The sequence below is a fragment of the Otolemur garnettii genome, unplaced genomic scaffold (genome assembly GCF_000181295.1).
Source record: "Otolemur garnettii isolate 467f Iridium unplaced genomic scaffold, OtoGar3 scaffold00032, whole genome shotgun sequence".
Taxonomy (NCBI): domain Eukaryota; kingdom Metazoa; phylum Chordata; class Mammalia; order Primates; family Galagidae; genus Otolemur; species Otolemur garnettii.
In genome coordinates this window covers 11202283-11221234 of record NW_003852427.1, presented here as the reverse complement: position 1 = coordinate 11221234, position 18952 = coordinate 11202283, and the positions used below count along the sequence as shown (strand labels likewise).

Below are 18952 nucleotides of genomic sequence, written 5' to 3'. Positions count from 1 at the left end.
AGAGTCTCACTTTGTCACCCTTGGTAGAGTGCTGTGGCATCACAGCTCACAGCAACCTCCAGCTCTTGGGCTTAGGCGATTCTCTTTCCTCAGCCTCCCAAGTAGCTGGAACTATAGGCGTCCACCACAATGCCCAGCTACTTTTCTGGTGTTGTTGCAGTTTGGCCGGGGCCAGGTTTGAACCCGCCACCCTCAATATATGAGGCTGGCGCCCTATTCACTGAGCCACAGGTGCTGTCCCCTGTATCTTTATTTTATAGAAAAATTAATAAATCAATCCATTTGAAAAAGATTTTTCAGCAAGGTTGGTTAAGCAGCCATGACCAAATCTACACAGTCTTTAAAACAATGTACTGGTATCACTGAGTTATGATCATACATATGACTCCTGAGGAAATCTCTGATGTGGGCAAGAGAAGCACCAGGCAGGAATAGTGTTGCTGTTAATGCTGTTTATGTACACCAAAGGATTTATATATACTAAAAGGATTTGAAGGAGATATTTAGGAACTATAGTTTCCATATATGACTCCTATTCACCTACTACGAAATTCTATATCCAGACTACATCTAAAAACTATACATCCAGAACCCATAAAAAATCCAAATAGCCTCTACTGACTTTTGGCTTAATAGCTTATCACAAATATCCACAAGGAGAGAATACTGAAATGAAAACAAGGTGAGCACAAGTTTTTACTACAGATTTTCTCCCTATTCCACAAGGAAAAATGCCAGGAGTCCCCAGAATCCAAGAATCATCTACTTAATGATATTTAAATTACCTATGGTAGCCACTGCTAGCCTTTAAATATTTTCCAAGTTGCTGTACATCTACAAAAATAATTTAAGGTGTATAAGGAAAACTGGTTTCATTGTTTTCCCCAACACAAATATCTGGAAAGGAAAAGGTTAAAAAAAAGTAGAACTAATTTTACTCATTTACAAGGCTACATATAGGAACCTATACCAATTATCCAATTTATATAGTTTGTTAGTTTTGCATATCATTGATTATTGTGTGACACAGAAACAGTATACATTAAATAGCAAATTCAGTTTTAAATAGTTTCAGGTTCCCAAGCTCAGTTTTACTTCTAAATTCCTTTATCACATGACAAAGTATTCAGCCTTTCAGTGACTCAGTTTCATCATTTATAAATAAAGCAGTATATATTTATTTATAAATTTATAAAATGTAAAGAATACCAAAACCTTAATACAACAGGAACAGTGGACTTATTACTTTAAATCCTTTTGGACTACTAAAGTATTTTCAGTTTTATACAATACTTTTCTTGTGAAGAACTCGATAGATACTCAAAATGATAAAAACTGAAAATCAAGACACAAAGGGAAACTCCAGAGAAGAAAACACAAATGTAAGGGGAAAAAATACTGGGAAAAAGGCATCAAAAACAGATCCCTTAAGTAAAACTGGTCTAAAATACAATTCACACAAGTTATGGCACTCCTCAGTTCATCTACCATATGCTAATTCCACTAAATTCCACTAATTCCCTGCCCCCTTGTTGTAACTCTTTTATCTCTGCATCCTTCCAACACAGCTCTGCTCCAAAATTATGACCACAAACACAGGGCATAGGAGAGAATATTACAATTTTATATATTAGAACTTACTATGATACTCTCAAAGTGCAATTATACTTTCAAAGATGACAATTCATTCCTTGACAATGCACTAAGGTATGTAACTTGTATGAACTTTAAGAAGTAATTTTTTGTTTAGAGAAACAAAATAACAATGCACTTTGAGGAAAAGTTCAAAAGTGTGGAAAATATTTAGCCTAGAGAACAGACTGAGGTATATGACAGCCATTTTTAAAAACTTGAAAGAACCTTTTTTCCAGAAATCCAAGGAATAGAATTAGAACAATTAAGAAAAAGATACACACTGAGGCAATGAAAAGCCGTATGAAAGCAAGCATTGTGTCTACCTTGTTCTTATGGATGTATGAAAAAAAAGAACCCAGTAACTTCTTGACATATAGTAAGTTCTCATTTTAATAAATATTAACCAACTAAATGTAAGAGCTTTCTAAGAGTCAAAATAGTTCAAAGACTGAATAGACTGCTTTGGAAGCAATGAACTCTTTGGTCACTGGACCATTACTAAGCAAATATCAGAGGGCTACTTATCAAAGCTCATGTCAGAAGGAACTAAACCTAAGGTTGCAGTCCTGGTCAATGGACATTAAGGCTCCTATAGGCTCTAACATTTTGTAATTCTAAAATGAAATTCAGAATGTAAAAGAAAAGTTTCAGACAAAGAAAGTCTTCTTGATAATTACAATCTGGAAGATGTATAAAATGTATCAATCATATACATAATATGACTGAAAATTTATCATTTTTTTCTACCAACCTTAAAGATTTTTCAACAACTTGGGTACGATAAACTTCTTCCTGGTCCAAATTTATGGTACAGAAACAATCTCTCATTTTGTTGGGTCCAAGATATGGCAACAAATTTTTTGCTTCACCTGTTGGCACAAAAATTAAAACCAGTGTTAATTATCACCAACTGTTTCATGACAAGCCTTATGTGGGACAAAGTCAATCTGAAAGAACATATTACATGTGGCATAGGGGGGAAAAATGCTATTAGGGAAAAATCAACTTTGTCTAAAGGAGACTAGTAAGACTGAAAGGAAGGCTGTGAGGTCCCTTTTTATATTACAGCACTGTATCTCCACTCCTGTGAAAGGGCAATCTTCCTGCTTGTATTCTGTGTCCCATCTCACCACTGCTACTTCAAGGATTTAACTCCACAATTAATCCTTTCCTGAATCAGCATTAATCTTCCTCTCTAGAGCACTGTTCCCTTCAGCACTAAGCAAGCACTGAAATTTCTTAATTTTAAAAAAGGAAACAACAACAACAAAATCTTCCTTGACTCTTCCTCCTCCCTCTTGATATCACTCCATTTCTTGACTCCCTTCTCAAACTTCCCAAAAGGATCACCTCTAGTCATTCTCCATTTCCTCACTTTTCACTCTTTCTTCAACCCTCTCCAATCAGCTTCCGACACTGCAGTAACACTGAAACTGCTCTGAAGTCACCAATGCCTTCCATACTGCAAATCCGATGGTGATTTCTCTTTGCATCACACCTGATGTTGCAGCACTGTTTCAAACAAACGAACATTAACATCCCTCTTTTTTTTTGAGGCTGTCCCCCCTAGGTAGAGTGCTGTGGCTTCACTGCTCACAGCAACCTCCAACTCCTGGGCTCAAGCGAGTCTCCTGCCTCAGCCTCCCAAGTAGCTAAGACCACAGGCACCCACCACAATGCCTGGCTATTTTTGGTTGCAGCCGTCATTGTTGTTTGGCAGGCCCGGGCTAGATTCAAACCCGCCACCTTAGGTGTATGTGGCTGGTGCCTCAGCCACTTGAGGCACAGGTGCCAAGGCAACATCCCTCTTTAAAATGCTGTCTTCTCCTGGCTTCCACAACACAGTATTTCTGGCTTTCCTCCTATACCACTGGCCCTCTGCTGACTCCTCCCCCACCCTCACCTCTACATGTTACTGTGCCTCAGGGTTCAGTTTTAGATCACCTTCTCTTCCTTATCCAATGCAAAGACCTGCAGTATATGCAATTAATGCTTCTACTTCTTAAATCTGCATCTCCAGACCTGACCTTTTCTCCTCAACACTAGATATGAATTGAAAATTCAGTAGGCATCTCAAATTTAACAAGTTCCAGACCAACTATATAGTTTTCTTCCCTAAAACATGACCTTTCCCCAGTATATCACCATCTTCTCTTATGCTCACCATCCTCCCACTAGCTCCCCCATACCCATACCCAATAAATCCAGCAGACTGCTAAAATAAATCCCAAATCCAACCACTTTTTATTGTCTTCACTGAAATCAGCAAGTCCAAGCCACTATAATCTCTCATTTGGACAAACATAACAGCTTCCTTGCTGGTGTCTGTGTTCCCACTTTTGCCTGGCCTACAATCCACTTTCCATCAAGCAGTTTGAGCTTTTAAGCATATTATCTAGGTCAGTCATTTCCCTGTGGCAATACCATATCACTGGACAGATAATAAAGTCCCATTTCTATACTATGGTCTCCACTACTACTGAACTGTCCACTCTGGCCTCTTCTCCTCCCCCTCCGCCCCACCCCCCACCCCCTGCACCCACCCTGGGTTCACTTTCTTTCCATTAATCAACTGTGCCACCATTCATCATGTTCAAGCTTAGGGCCTCTTCCTGGAACGCTCTACCCATAGAACTTCACCTGGTTGTTGCTTTCTTATTCAGGTCTCAGCTCAAATGCCACTACCTCAGAAAACTTCCCTGACTATTCTCCTTCTCCGCTTTGTTTCCTGGATAACATTCACAATTGTCTAAACCTCTGTTAATTTTTACTTATGCTTTTTTTTTTGTTTCCCAGTTCTTGAGGCCTAAGAACTTATTGATCCCTGTGATCTAAATAGTGATTATCATATAGATATGTGAGAAATATTTGTTCAAGAAATGAATATGAAAGAACTAAGACTAGTTTTTAAGTTCTCATGAGATACTTATGGGCCAAATGGACACACACAAGTGTAGGTGCTGAAATCAGTGCACCATTATACTAGGAAAGTAACATAGTTGGCATAAGAGAAAAAGCATTATCCTAAGAATCACATAACCAACATTCCTGTCTTTTTTTTTCCAATTATTCACATTTATTTATTTATTTATTATTTTATTTTTTATTTTTATTGTTTATATTCCTGTCTTAATTTCATACAAGTCGCTAAACCTTCCTGACGAAGGTTTGGACTATTTAAACTCAAGCATCTTTCTCCTTTCAACTTTAAAGGCAGGCCATTGAAACCAGAATCTTTCAAAGAAGTCTATTAGGAACCTAAGAAGCACCCATAAAAAATTCAATAAACATGTAATTTATAAAAATTAAAATAAAAAGTCAATGGAAAGGTAGAAGTAATATCCTCTTTTTATTAACTTTGTTACTGAGCAATTCTTTAAAAATGAAGTTTAAAAATGGAATAAACAAATTTATGTTCTTCTTAAGTCATAATCAAGGATTTTAACCCTTGCCCCAAATTGCCTAAAATGGCTTGGTCCTCACAAATAAACCAGCTCTCCAAAAGGAAAAATAATATATATAAAAATATATATATCTGAATCTATATCCATCGTAAGGCACACCTTACTAAATCATAACAATCTCTGTCTGGCTTTCTTTCATTATATCTGGTCTCTGCACATTTGAGTTTGTAACTCCTTACCAGTTAATCTTCTAGGTTCCCCCAAACTGTAAAATTCTGAAAGACAAGATTTGAAATTTTGGAAGCACAGGATAAACCAGGTGTGGTGGCTCACGCCTATAATCCTAGCACTCTGGGAAGCCCAGGCAAGTGGAGTGCTTGAACTCAGAAGTTTGAGACCAGCTTGAGCAAGAGTGAGACCCTGTCTCTATTAAAACAGAAAAATTAGCCAGGTGTGGTAGTAGGTGCCTAGTTCCAGCTATTTAGGAGGCCAAGGGAGAAGAATCACTTGAGCCCAGGAGTTTGAGGGTGCTATGAGCTACAATGACACTACTGCAGTCTACCCAGGGCAACAGAGTGAGACCCTGCCTCAATAAATACACCAACAAACAAATAATATAAAAAGCACAGGATAACACTGATTTTTCATGTTTTTAGATATTACTGTCTTTGCCAATTTAAGCTAACAAACACTACAAGAACTAAATTTATACATGTAAGTATACTTTAGTAAATTTATGTTAAATAAGTCATTAAGAAAACTATGAAAATATACTTTACTGAGGATCACTACTACGTGTGTTAGAGCCAACACTTAACTACAGTACAATATGCCAGGCTGTCACTCAATCTTTTCATAATGACCCTATAAATTTAGTAAAACTACTATTCTCACTCTATAGACAAGGAAATGAAGGCTTTGTGAGGTTAAGTGAATACTAGAAAAATAGTAGAAAACCATGCTTTCAACATGCTACATTATCCTTTATCATCTAATCAATTTTCACATGCTTATCATAATAATAAATATTCTGCATAGGCTAAAGAAATCTTACATAGGAAAAGAACTGTCCCATTCATGTATCTTTAACAGTTCTCAATGGAAAAAGGAAGAAAAGACCTGCCTTTATCATATATGACCTTCCAAATAGTCTCACATTCACAACTCCTTCAGAGTATGTCAGACTGCTGTAGTGTATGGAGACAAAGGAAAAAAAGGGGGGGGGGAGTGTTAAGAACCAGAGAAAAGAAAAAAAGTGGAGCAGCATCTGTGGCTCAGTGAGTAGGGCTCCAGCCCCATATACTGAGGGTGGTGGGTTTAAACCCGGCCCTGGTCAAACTGCAACAAAAAAAATAGCTGGCACAATTGTGGCAGGTGCCTATAGTCCCAGCTACTCGGGAGGCGGAGGCAATAGAATTGCCTAAGCCCAAGAGTTGGAGGTTGCTGTGAGCTGTGACACCACAGCACTCTACTGAGGGCGACAAAGTGAGACTCTGTCTCGAAAAGAAAAAAAGTTATGCAGCTGTTATTTCCCCTCTTTAGTTGTCATCTTGAAAACACCACTGGAAAGTTAAACATCAACGATATTAATCAGACAGAGAATGAGTAACTACATCAGTAAGCATATGGTAACTTCTGAAATATCTACAAGTAGAGTTTTCCAATGCATAAATTAACATAGATAACTTGAATGTCAAGCAATTTTCTTCACTCTCTAGAAATGATACACATATATCTATAAAATAATCCAAGATTCTATAATCCTATTCAGCTGGTGGGATTATAGAATTTAGATATTAGAATCTTTAAAAAAAAAAACACATTAAATAATTTCTACCAGAAATCTGGTTTGGCTGTGTGTGGTGGCTCACACCTGTAAGTCTAGCACTCTGGGAAGCCAAGGTGGGAGGATCGCCTGAGCTCAGGAGTTTGAGACCAGCCTGAGCTAGAGTTGAGACTCTATTTCTAAAAACAGCCAGGCACTATGGTGGGTGCCTGTAGTCCCATCTACCTGGGAGGCTGGGGCAAGAGGATCACTTAAGCCCATGAGTTTGCTATGATGCCACACACTCTACCCAGGGTGACAAAGTGAGATTCTCAAAAAAAAAAGAAAGAAAGAAAGAAAGAAAGAAAGAAAGAAAGAAAGAAAGAAATCACTCTGGTTCTGCCTAGGGCACTATGATAAAACAAGGTAGTATCACTGAGCAAGCACTTGAGTGGGCACAGGAATCCAACACAGACTAGGTAGTTAGCCTAGACTCAGTGAGCAAAGAATAGGTTTTTGTGGCTACAAAACCCAAACTATATATAAACGAAACTCCAGACAAAGTATAAAGTCAAGGTTAAGGCATAAATTCCACTGCACCTCAAAAATATTCTATTAGGTAAGCTGCAACTCCTCAGTGGGAAAGTCTACTGAACATAATTAGGGGCCAGTTGTATACAAGTCATGTGCATGGTAACTATCATACAGTTATCTATATTGCTATCATATTAATCACCTCTGACTGAAGCTTAGTCTAGAACAAGTTAAGAAACTACTATACATGAAAAGGCAAGTTTCACAAGGTATTGCCAGGAAGTGTCCATGGCTTACAGAGATACGTCACCAAGTTGCGGGCAGGATCTTCCTGTGGTTTGCCTTGCCCACTTCCGGTTTTAGTTTTGAATGTGTGGTGGTCTCCTAGTTCCCTACAGCCCCCTTCTCAAGGGGGAAACTAAACTCTGAAGCACATATGGTAGGAATCCTGGACTAGAACAATTGTTCCCAGAGCTACATGAAATTTAGCAAGCCTCTAACGTGACCAAGAGAGCCTGATATGACAGGCAAAAAGAATTAAGCCAGGTGCTGGCAGAACTCAGGGATACATGGACAGACCATATCTAACAGCATTCATACAATCAAAATGGAACTCACTTTCAATCATGTACTTTAAAAAAGAAGTCACCCAGAGACATAAAGAGGTATGCAACTGTGTAAAGATATATATGTGTAAAACTGTGTGTGTGTTTGCATATGTTCTAAAAGAACCATTCACAAAATTGTATGAGCAGAGCCAGCCAGGCAAACGTATTTTTGCCAACCCCCCAAACAGTCCAAAGATTAAGTTTTATAGTATTTGAATATTCTTATGTTATTTAATAGCCATTACTTTACCCATAACCAATTTAGGAGTAATTATCATCTTCTTATCAATATAAATGTGCTCATCAATTTCTTCCAAATATATCATCTGACAGGCAACTTGGTAGAGAAAGGGACATGGACTTTGGTAACAAAGAGATACTGAAAACCTGGCTCTGCCTCCTTAAAATCTTGAGCTAATAACCTCTCTGCTGCTGCTTCTCTAAAATAAGAATAATCTTATTCATGAAATTAGATTCTATGAAATAATCTATAATTCACCTGCTCTCTAACACATAGCTGGAAACCAGTAAATAATAAACATAGCTCATGTCTTCCCATTTACTAAGAAGATGTTATACAAAATAAAACTGCACAAATTCAAAACTAAGGTGGTCTGCATCATTCATATAAGTGTTATACTTTAAAGAACTAAAATTATTCAGAAACTTTCACCATGTTCCTCTGAAACAAAGTATTAAAATTGTTTTTAAAGTCAACCTTTTGAACATAACAAACAAGCATAGTATATGGGAATTAACTTTATCTATATTATTCCTATAATTTTTCTTTAAATTTGAATTTATATCAAAATAAAGTTACCCAAAAAGTTAACAGAAAAGTTTACTCTTTCCTTATATGTACTCAAAATGTTACAAAACTTAACATTTGGTTACTCTTATTTTTACAGAAAGAATAGTGTTCAAAAGTAGAGCAAGATTCTCACAGGAAAAGACTAATATTGTATCAATTCATTTATATGGTGATACAAATAAGTCATTTTTTATAACATAACAATACATAAGTACATTCTTTTTTTTTTTTTTTTGACAAGAGTCTCAAGCTGTCGCCCTGGGTAAAATGCTGTGGCATCAAAGCTCACAGCAACCTCCAGCTCTGGGGCATAAGTGATTCTCTTACCTCAGCCTTCCAAGTAGCTGGGATTACAGGCACCCACCACAACATATTCTTTATAGGAATTTAAACCATTTTACAGGTAAGGCTAATTTCCTTTGTCTACCATAGAGACAATCAAGATTGTACATTTGTTTAGACCTCTCTTTTTGTATTTATCCAAATATATATGTCCAAACATATATATATTCACACAGAGCAAAGATAAAATATTGTTTTGAGATTTTTTCTAAAACTGAGTATTTTGCACATTTTTGAGATTTAAAAAAAACACATATACTACACATATTATTCTAACAACTTTTTTTTACTCAATTCATAATAAATATACCTCATTTTTAACTGCTATAGAATATGTAGTTGGAATACATTATTTAGCCATTTTCCTTTCTCTAATTATTCTGTTCTACCAATAAGGCAACATTAAACATTTTTATATATGCCTATTCTGTAGAAGTAAAAATGCATAGTGTATGCACATTTAAATTTTTAATGGATACCGTCAAAATGCTCTCCAAGGATGCTTTATCAATTTACACTTGCAGCAACAGTAAGGAAAGTAACTGTTTCCCTTAGGCCCTCACCAAAAATGAAATAAACTTTTCTTTTTTTATAAACAGATGTTTTAAAATTTTTTCTTTCCCTGATTAATTTTCGTTCAACTTTACCAGTATCTTCCTATTTACTGGACATTCCTATTTCCTTTTCTGTGAAATGCCTACTCATATTCCTTATTTTTCCAATGGCTTTTTTAATTTGTATGAATTAATGTTTTTTAATTTGTATGAATTCTTTATATGTTCTGGACACTAATAAATAGAGAAGCAGTTCTGCATGGTAGGTTAAGGACTAACAGGGTGGACTCTAAAACCTGCCTGCCTATTTGAATGAGAACTCTATACTCACTATCTGTCTGATCCTGGTCAAGTTACTTATCTATTCTGTGTCTGTTTCCTTGTCATCTGTACAATGGGGATAATAATGGTATTATAATGGTAATGGTATTTACAGAGTTACTATATGGATTAAATTAGTTAACACGCATGACGTGCTTTACAAAGTATTATACATGTGTTTTCTTTGTCTAAAGCATACATTGCAAATATTTTCTCTCAACCTACTATTTGCTTTTTAACTCTTGTTTATAAGTCCTTACTTACCTTTCCTCAAATAGTAAGGTTTGTTTTCTTACCTTTCCTCAAATAGTAAGGTTTTCTTTTTCTATCCTATTCTAGTATTAGACATTAGATAAGCAGATGAAATCAATAAATGACTGCCCTTACTGGATCCCATAATCAACATTTCAAGAACAAAATCAGGCAATAACCAAAGCATACAGATTTTCTTTTTTTTGCAGTTTTTGGCCGGGGCTGGGTTTGAACCCACCACCTCCGGTATATGGGGCCAGCACCCTACTCCTTTGAGCCACAGGCACCACCCAAGCATACAGATTTTTTAAAAAAATCTTTCCACTAAAAAAAAGCTAACCTCCTTACAGCATCCACCTCCTACAAATAAATAAGAAGACTGATAATCCAGTAGAAAAAAGGATAAATGAAACAGACAAGTTCACTAAAAACTGGAAATAAAAATGGCCCTTAAAAATATGAAGAGATCTTTGGCGGCACCTATAGCTCAATGGGTAGGGCGCCAGCCACATACACCAAGACTGGCGGGTTCAAACCCAGCCCTGGCCAGCTAAACGACAATGACAACTGCAATAAAAAATAAATAGCTGGGTGTTGTGGCGGATGCCTGTAGTCCCAGCTACTTGGAAGGCTGAAGCAAGAGAATTGCTTACACCCAAGAGTTTGAGGTTGCTGTGAGCTGCAATGCCACTGCACTCTACCAAAGATGACATAGTGAAACTGTCTCAAAAAAAAAAAAAAAAATGAAGAGATCCTCACTCTGATTTAAAAGTACAAATTAAAACTACAAATCATTTTACAGACCAATAAAAATCAAGAAGTTTTAAAACATACCTTATGTGGGCGTTTTTTTTTTTTCTTCCTTATGTGGGTTTAAAGAAATAGTCATCCACACATTGCTGGTAGAAGCTAAATGGGCATATTAATAGTTTCTTTGAAAGGCAATTTGTCATGTCTTCCAAAATAAAAATGCCAGCACCTTTCAATTCATTAACATCTAGGAATTAATCCTACAGATAGACACATACTAAAAAGGAATACATACAAGTTTATTCATTGTAGTAAATGTTTGTAATAGCAAAGATTGGAAATAACCTAAATATCAACCAATAATGAATAAACAAACTGCAGTATATCCAGATGATGAAGTATTATGTAGCTGTTAAAAAAGAGACAGCTTTCTTTCTACATAGATATGAAAAATCTTCAAGCTATACTGTTAAGTGTAAAAAAGCAAGATGCAGAACAATGTGTACATGTTGCTATGATTTGTATATTGGTGGGAGGGGTATATTAATACACATGCATTTATGTTTGCAAATGTTTAAATGATGTTTGGAAGGAAACAACAAACTGGTAATACATGCTTTTTAGGAGAGGAAATGGCTAAGGATAATGGTAAAAATGAATATTTTTCAATGTACATATCTTTTTGTGCTGGGTATTTGTATTATCTAATTAAATGAATTAGTAAATATTTTTAAATGTATAAGCAAACAAATTAAAATTTCCCTGTGACCACACTGAACTCTCAATTGGACCCTTTAAATGGTAGCACAGCTGCTATCATTCAGGTAGGGTTTGTGCCTAGTCTGTTTACCTGGCAAAGGCAGAGATTCACCAGCCTAGCTGCCCAATATTACCCACTGTGAAACTTTTTAAACCTTAAGATGTCCACACAGATCTCAGAAACGCTTATTCAGTAGGTCTGAGGTAAAGCCCAGGCATCAGAATTGTTTTAAGTTCACAGGTGATGTTGCTGGGCAGTCAGGAATGAAAACAGCTGAGGTAGAGGATGACACAAATAAGTAAACAAACTGGTGCAACTCCACCTAGGTCACAACCACAATTTTATCACTAATTCACAAAGTTCTTAATAAGAATTCAATGAAAATCTATTACCACTTCTGAACATATTGCTAGATATGGTGATCTTCATATATTAAATATAGTATATTTGCAACATTCATAGTAACAAACTAACATGTAGCATTCTAGAAAAAACTTTAATAGTGGATTTATCCAATAGGCCATCAGCTGCGTGACACCTGACATCTCTGAGTAATTGATTCATTCTCTACCTTCCAGCTCTAAATTTCTATAATTCTCTGAGAATACAGATGTCCAAAAACAACTACTGCTTAGGCTTTAGGATAAAACAGTAAGGATCTTTTTCATCTCATTCACAGCTTAGGCCCATTTCACAGTCCAGTGGACTACTGTTCCCTAACAGACACTTAGATTTGTATTATGAACTGCTGAATTATTAGTTAATGGTCACAGAAAAAAAATTTTTAGAACTCAAACAACTTTATCTAATAAATCTTAGATAAATATCTTTTAAACAGTCAATCTTAAAAAAAAATAGTTACACTAAAGTTACATTTCAGCACTAAAATGAAAGTATCTTTGATACTCTTTTTAAGTAAATGATTCGAGTTAAAAACCAATAAAGTGCTGAAAGGGATGTTAAAGACCACATCCAAACCTCTCATTTTTTCAAGAAAGAAAACAAGGGCTCCACAAAGTTAAAAAATTTGCCTAAAGTCATTCTATCATTAAAAGCATTGTTAGAATCAAGGCCACAGTAGTAAATTTGCCAGTTGTAGTTCACTGGTGTGTTAATATAACCTTATGACGTTTGTCATGTTAGGTAAGGATTTTTGATGACAAAGCTGACATACATGGCTCAGCGCCAGCCACATACACCAAGGGTGGCGGGTACGAACCCAGTCCAGGCCAGCTGAACAACTGCAACAACAAAAAAAAATAGTTGGGTGTTGTACTGGGTGCCTGTAGTTCCAGCTGCTTGGGAGGCTGAGGCAAGAGAACCACTTAAGAGTTTGAGGTTGCTGTGAGCTGTGATGCCCAAGAGTTTGAGGTTGCTGTGAGCTGTGATGCCACAGCAGTCTTCCAAGGGCGACTCTGTGAGACTCTGTCTCAACAACAACAAAAACCCTGACATACAAAGCTAAAAGTATACCATAAAAATGTCCTCATGTAAAAACAAAAAAAAAAAAAAAAAAAAAGAAAGAGAAATGTCCTCATGTATATAAAACATTTGTTAATTTACATTAATATATGACTATACAACAAAACTTTATTAACAGTTCTCAAGAGAGCATAGAACTTTATTAGTAGATAAAAAAAAATCTGATATTATTGTCAAATAAATTCATAAAGCACATTAACAAGGAAATAGGATTAGCATCTATGATTAAAGGATAAAAGGATATGGGTTTATTTTAGCTACATTAGTTCCACAGCCACTTAAGGGTCTATTCAAAGAGTTCTAAGATTTAAAAAAAAAAAAAACACAACTCTATGAACTCATTGAGGTTTCCCTCCTGTCTTCCGCACAGCAAATGATTAGCAGACTGCTCTGTGAACTTTTACAAAGAACCCTTTCTCTCCAGTTCCTATCCCTCTGAAAGATAGATTCTTCCTCCATCCTAAATAACTCATCATTCTATTTCAAATTTCTGACAATAATGAATTCTTAGCATGAACAAACCCTTTTAAATCTCTTGCTTTATTAATTTATTAAATAACTCATCTTTATTTCAAATATCTGATAAAAATGAATTCTCAGTATAAATAAACCCTTTTAAATTTCTTCCTCTCAACTCTATTGGGTAGTTTAATAAAATGTTTTGATTTATACTTTACAGTATTACTTAAAAATTCAAACATGCCATGCCAAATAAAAGCAATGTGTAAAGTATGATTATGAGATATTCTTTTCCAGGCTCCAGGCCCAATTAGTAACAACATTCATGAATACAGACAGGTAACAATATTCAAACAGCCTAATAATAAGCAATCTGAGCATTTAGAAAAAATTAATCCTTTTCCTAATGAGGCTACTTTGGCATAAGTTCAGACCTAAGCTTAGTGAGGCACTATAATTTTGAAAGGGATGAACTTCCTGACACAGACCCATGTAGTTTCTTTTATTAATACTAACATCTTTTAGTTTGTTTCCCATACAATTTATAAAACACTTTCATATCTAGTATCTCAAATCATTCTCAGGATAACATTATGAGGTGGGTCATTTTCTAAAGGCCTATTCTAGGCACTCTGCTAACACTGGGATGATTTTAAAAAATGAACAATGAATTCTACCTTGGAAGAGCTCACAGTCTAACGGGAGAAATAAATAATTTCTGTGAAATGTGCTATGAAAAGAAATGGAAAAAGAATTGTGATTCCCCAGCAGTAGAAAGGCCTAAAACCCTCTTAACAGAGATGGGGGTATAGGTGCCCCAAAGAAAGCTTTGGGCAGATCACACAAAGCAAGTTTTTGAAGGACGAATAGGACATAAATATGACATAGGAGGGGTGGGGAAGTCAATCCCAGGCAGATGGAACAGCATGTATACAATGGGTAGTGATAAAGCATTATTCCTATTTTAAAAAAATCATTCCTATTTTTAAGAGGAAGGTAAGCTAAGGTTAGTAAGCTGTCCTAGCTACATGATTACTAATTAACAATGTAAGAAGCAGAATACAGGTCCTCTAATTTTAATCAACTTTGTACACCATGAAATGCCAGGACATGCTAAACAAGAACATCAGACTCAGATGAATTTTTATCTCATACTCCACTCTATCCTAAGAGATGGTCCATGTCTGACCTAGCTCTTGGGAGTTGAGAGGAAATCATAGGAAGGGAGACTTATTTAATCCTCAGAGGAATCTTTTGAGAGAGGTCATTTTACCATCCCCATTTAATATATGAGAATATGGTGGCCCAAAGAGTTTTTTTTTTTTTTTTTTTTTTTTGAGACAGTTTCACTTTATCACCCTCAGTAGAGTACTAGAGCATCACAGCTCACAGCAACCTCCAACTCCTGGGCTTAGGCGATTCTCTTGTCTCAGCTTCCTGAGTAGGTGGGACTATAGTCGCCCGCCACAATGCCCAGCTATTTTTTGTTGCAGTTTGGCCAGGGCCGGGTTCCAACCCACCACCCTTGGTATATGGGGCCGGCACCCTACCCACTGAGCCACAGGTGCTGCCCAAGGCCCAAAGAGTTAATAGAAGTTAGAAATTAGATGAAGATTCAAGTCCAGGTCTGTAAGTCACCAGGCCTCTAAACTTAAACACTTAACCATATTCAATAAATAGATCATTCCTACTTTGTCAAATAGCCATATGTCTTGGTCTGAAGACAAAAGGGAAACCAAGTGAGTTCTGGAACCCGTCAACTAAAAATTCACAAAAATTTCCACATTTGGCTTTCATATTAATCTGCTATTCTTTGAGTAGATAAGCCTATGTATAAGGTGACATAAGTGCTTTCAGCAACATTTTTACAATCTGATTTAATTGGGTGACAGCAAACTTAAAAAGTGGTAAATAAATAGGAGGCAGTATAAAGTATAAAGATATACAAAGAAGAAAGCCTTAATCCCCTTTTTTCTTAAATGTTGGGTTTTCTTGGGAAGCGAGGAGTATGTGCAAGCTTACTAGCTACTCACTGCACAGACCAAAGAATGAAGTCCAGAGTACATCCCTAACTTTCTTTATCAAGGGTTCATATGATGACCCTGGGATACCCAACAACCAAATTGTCTTTTGAATACATTTAGGGAAGCAGAGCATTTGGAAGTGCTATGGTTTCCTAGGGCACTAAAATGCCCTCAAGGAATTGAGGATCAGTCTATAAGACAATATATTATCTTATGTGAATTTGCTAAGGTCAGTTGATTGGCCACAAAAATGGTTTTTCAATATGTCACTCTTACAGTAAACCTTGTATATGGGAAAACCAAACACAAGAATGCAATTCATCCTCACTTTTCACTGGTATGATTTGGAATTGAAAAGTCTCACCCAAGTCCAGAAATAAGAACATTTCCTTTCAGGCTAACTATCAGCCCTACAGATCTCTTAACTCTCCAGATCAAAGGCTCCCAATCAGTACTTTGGAATCCACCAGTACATTGCCAGGCTAGTGAACACTATCAGCCTTTCCAAGGTTTCCCAGCGTGGTGAAGAAGAAAGCTGACACGGTTAGTCCCTCCCTCAAGCTACTCAGTATTTTCATTGTCATCCCATTTCTGTGACTTTAGCACCTGCTAGTAACACTTCCAATCTCTCAGCCTACCTCCCTACAAAACCCACATGTCAGTTTCAGGAAAACAGAAAACAGCATCTCTTCACAAGGTTTTGAACATCGACTATCTCTGGATGACACCAGTTAAAAGGAAGGTAAAGAAATGGGGGACAGGCTATCTGTATATATGCATACTAATACATTTTTACCTATGAAGCACACACTCCATGATCTGAGCTATAAACTACACAGTTTAAAAAGCAAAAAACTGACTATGATAACAGATGTAATACTTTGACTATGGTTAAAGCATTACTATCATTCCCAGCATGGATGGTCAATCTCCAAGTCTGGGCAGTGAGGTTGCTCTAAATCAGCGGTTCTCAACCTGTGGGTCGCCACCCCTTTGTAACAATGAAAATATATTGCAGCACTAGGACAGTTGAGAACCACTGCTAGAAACAAAGCTGTTTTTTAAAATTTGTAGACCCAAGTTCCACTTACAGTGATACCCTCTTACAAAACTGCTCCAGGAAGCAGGCAAAAGTGTAGGGCAATTAAATACTTCTGGAAACAGCCCAACCCTACCCATCAATTCCAAGATATGAGTATATGCAGTCCCACAGTACAACCTGTAGTTCTGTATCACTGAGGCTCCAATGAACAGTGTCTACCATCAAGTAACACTAAAATTTAAAGTGGTAGAAATATGAAAAAGCAGCTTAAGGGGGGAACTTTGATCCATTTACTGTTTCCTTAAAGATTAAATTAGATATACGCAAATATTAAAGATTTAACCTAATTTTTGAAAAGATTTTAAATCCTAGAAGGCAACTTCGATGTTAGGGAACTAAGACACAGACAACTAAGATTTATTTCTCTGGTATTATTCTCCAGGTTTTAAAAACCATCATCTCTTAAGTGCCGCAAGACTACTTCAGGGAACAAAACGGTAAAATATATATATATATATAAAAATTTTTGCTTCTGAGGTTTAATAAAACCCCAAACACTTGAAAGGAAAAACAACCCGAAAAGAGGAAAGTGAGAGAATCTGAGATCAGTTAATAACATCACTGTTCAAGGAGAGGAAATTTTTACATCCTGCCCAAGAAAAAGGATGATTAGCCATTTTACTGCAATTCGATTTTCTTCAAAGTGAAAAGTACCCCTCATAACTAAGAGATTTTACTAAAAAAAGCATGTTTCCAACCTAAGTATACTGACAAAAGAAAATAATTTTCCACAAACGCAAAACTAAGATTTATTGAGACATCGTACAAATAGAAAAAAAAAAAAAAAGGCACTTGGTTTGAATAAACTACCGTTAAAAAAAAAAAATGGCAATCTGACAGTAAAGGGTCATCTTTAAAAAATTAAAGTGTCCAAATGACTGAACTCAAATGGTCTGTCAACAGCAATGCTCGGCGACTCTGAGCAAAATTTTGTAGTCAACTGGTTTGCCTCGCTCACAAAAGTAACAATTAAATGCCTGAGAAGGAAAGGAATTAAGTGGGTTAAGTGCAGATTGGATGACTGTGTTTTGAGACCTGCTCACAGGAAGCCACTACATCCTGCCTGAAGTCCCTGTCAGTCACGCCGCCTCTCAATTCAAGTCCCCGCCGAGCGAGGTGGGGCGAGCACAGGTGTCCGGCCCCGCGCCCCGCCCGCTGGCCCTCGGGGACACCCCGCGCGGCGGCTGCTCGGGTCCCGGGGCGGCCTGCTTCCTCCAGCGCAAGGCGCCTTCTTCAACCTCTCGCAGGCTCGGGAGCCCAGGAAACAGGCAGCCCCCTCCCCTCAGGCCAGTCCCACGTCCCTGCCCTCCGCCGCCGCCTCCTCCGGCCGCGCCTCCTCGTAATTACCGCCAGGCTTCACCTCGGGGACGCTCCGGCGCCCGCAGCCTCCCGGAGGCCGGAAGCTCCTCACGCCCCCGGCCCACGCCCCCGGCCGCGTCCCGGGCTCCGGCGTCCCCGCGTCCAGGCCGCGCCCCACGGCCGAGCCCCCCACGCCGGCGCCGCGGCAAATCCCCCGCGGTCCACTCCCTCCCGAGAGGAGCCACCCCAGCCCACGCCGCCCCGTCGGGCGACGCCTCCCTCACACACCCCCCTTCCAGCCTCACCGGTGCCCGGCGCGGACGGTGGCGCCAGGCCCCAAGCCCCAGCCCAGGGCCCGTCTCGGCGCGGCGATCTCAGAGCCGCTCGGTGCCGCCGCCCCCGCGAGCCCGCTGCCCCCTCAGCCCCGCGGCAGTCGCCGCCGGAGTGTCCCCTCGGCCCGGCCCCCGCTTACAGATCTTGCCCCGGAGGCTCTGCAGCACTCGAACGTCGCGACTGTCCTCGTCCCCGGCCTCGGGCTCTGCCGTCGCATTCGCCGCCGGCGCCTCAAAAGGAGCCGCCGCAGCAGCAGGCGCCGCCGCCGCCATGGTGCCGCCCGGCCCGTGCCGCAGCCCCGCCGCCTGCGTAGCCGGCCGAGGCGGAGCCCAGCGGCTGCCTAGGCCCGGGCGAGCCGCGCGCCTGGCCCCGCCCCCGGGCCGCGGCCCGTCTCGCCCCGCCCCGCCCCGCCGCGGCTCCGCCCCCGCCCCACCCGGGTCTCCACGTTAGCCGCGCCCACCTCCCCCGAGCCCGGACTGCCCGGGAAGAAGGGAACTCCAGGCTTGTGTCGCTGGCC

At 38.8% G+C, this 18952-nt stretch overlaps 1 protein-coding gene across 2 annotated transcripts in view; it reads right to left on the bottom strand.

The window, feature by feature from the left end:
* RASA2 (RAS p21 protein activator 2) overlaps positions 1 to 18736 on the bottom strand; it is a 120504-nt gene extending 101768 nt beyond the window's left edge. For both annotated transcript variants that reach the window (XM_012804931.1, XM_003789446.3), the window contains exons 1-2: positions 18575 to 18736; positions 2387 to 2504 (exon numbers count right to left, since the gene is read on the bottom strand). In XM_012804931.1, coding sequence (XP_012660385.1) covers positions 2387 to 2504; positions 18575 to 18707 — 251 coding nt within the window. In that variant the 5' untranslated portion in view covers positions 18708 to 18736. The remainder of the gene's footprint in view (positions 1 to 2386; positions 2505 to 18574) is intronic.
* Positions 18737 to 18952: the final 216 nt, after the last annotated feature.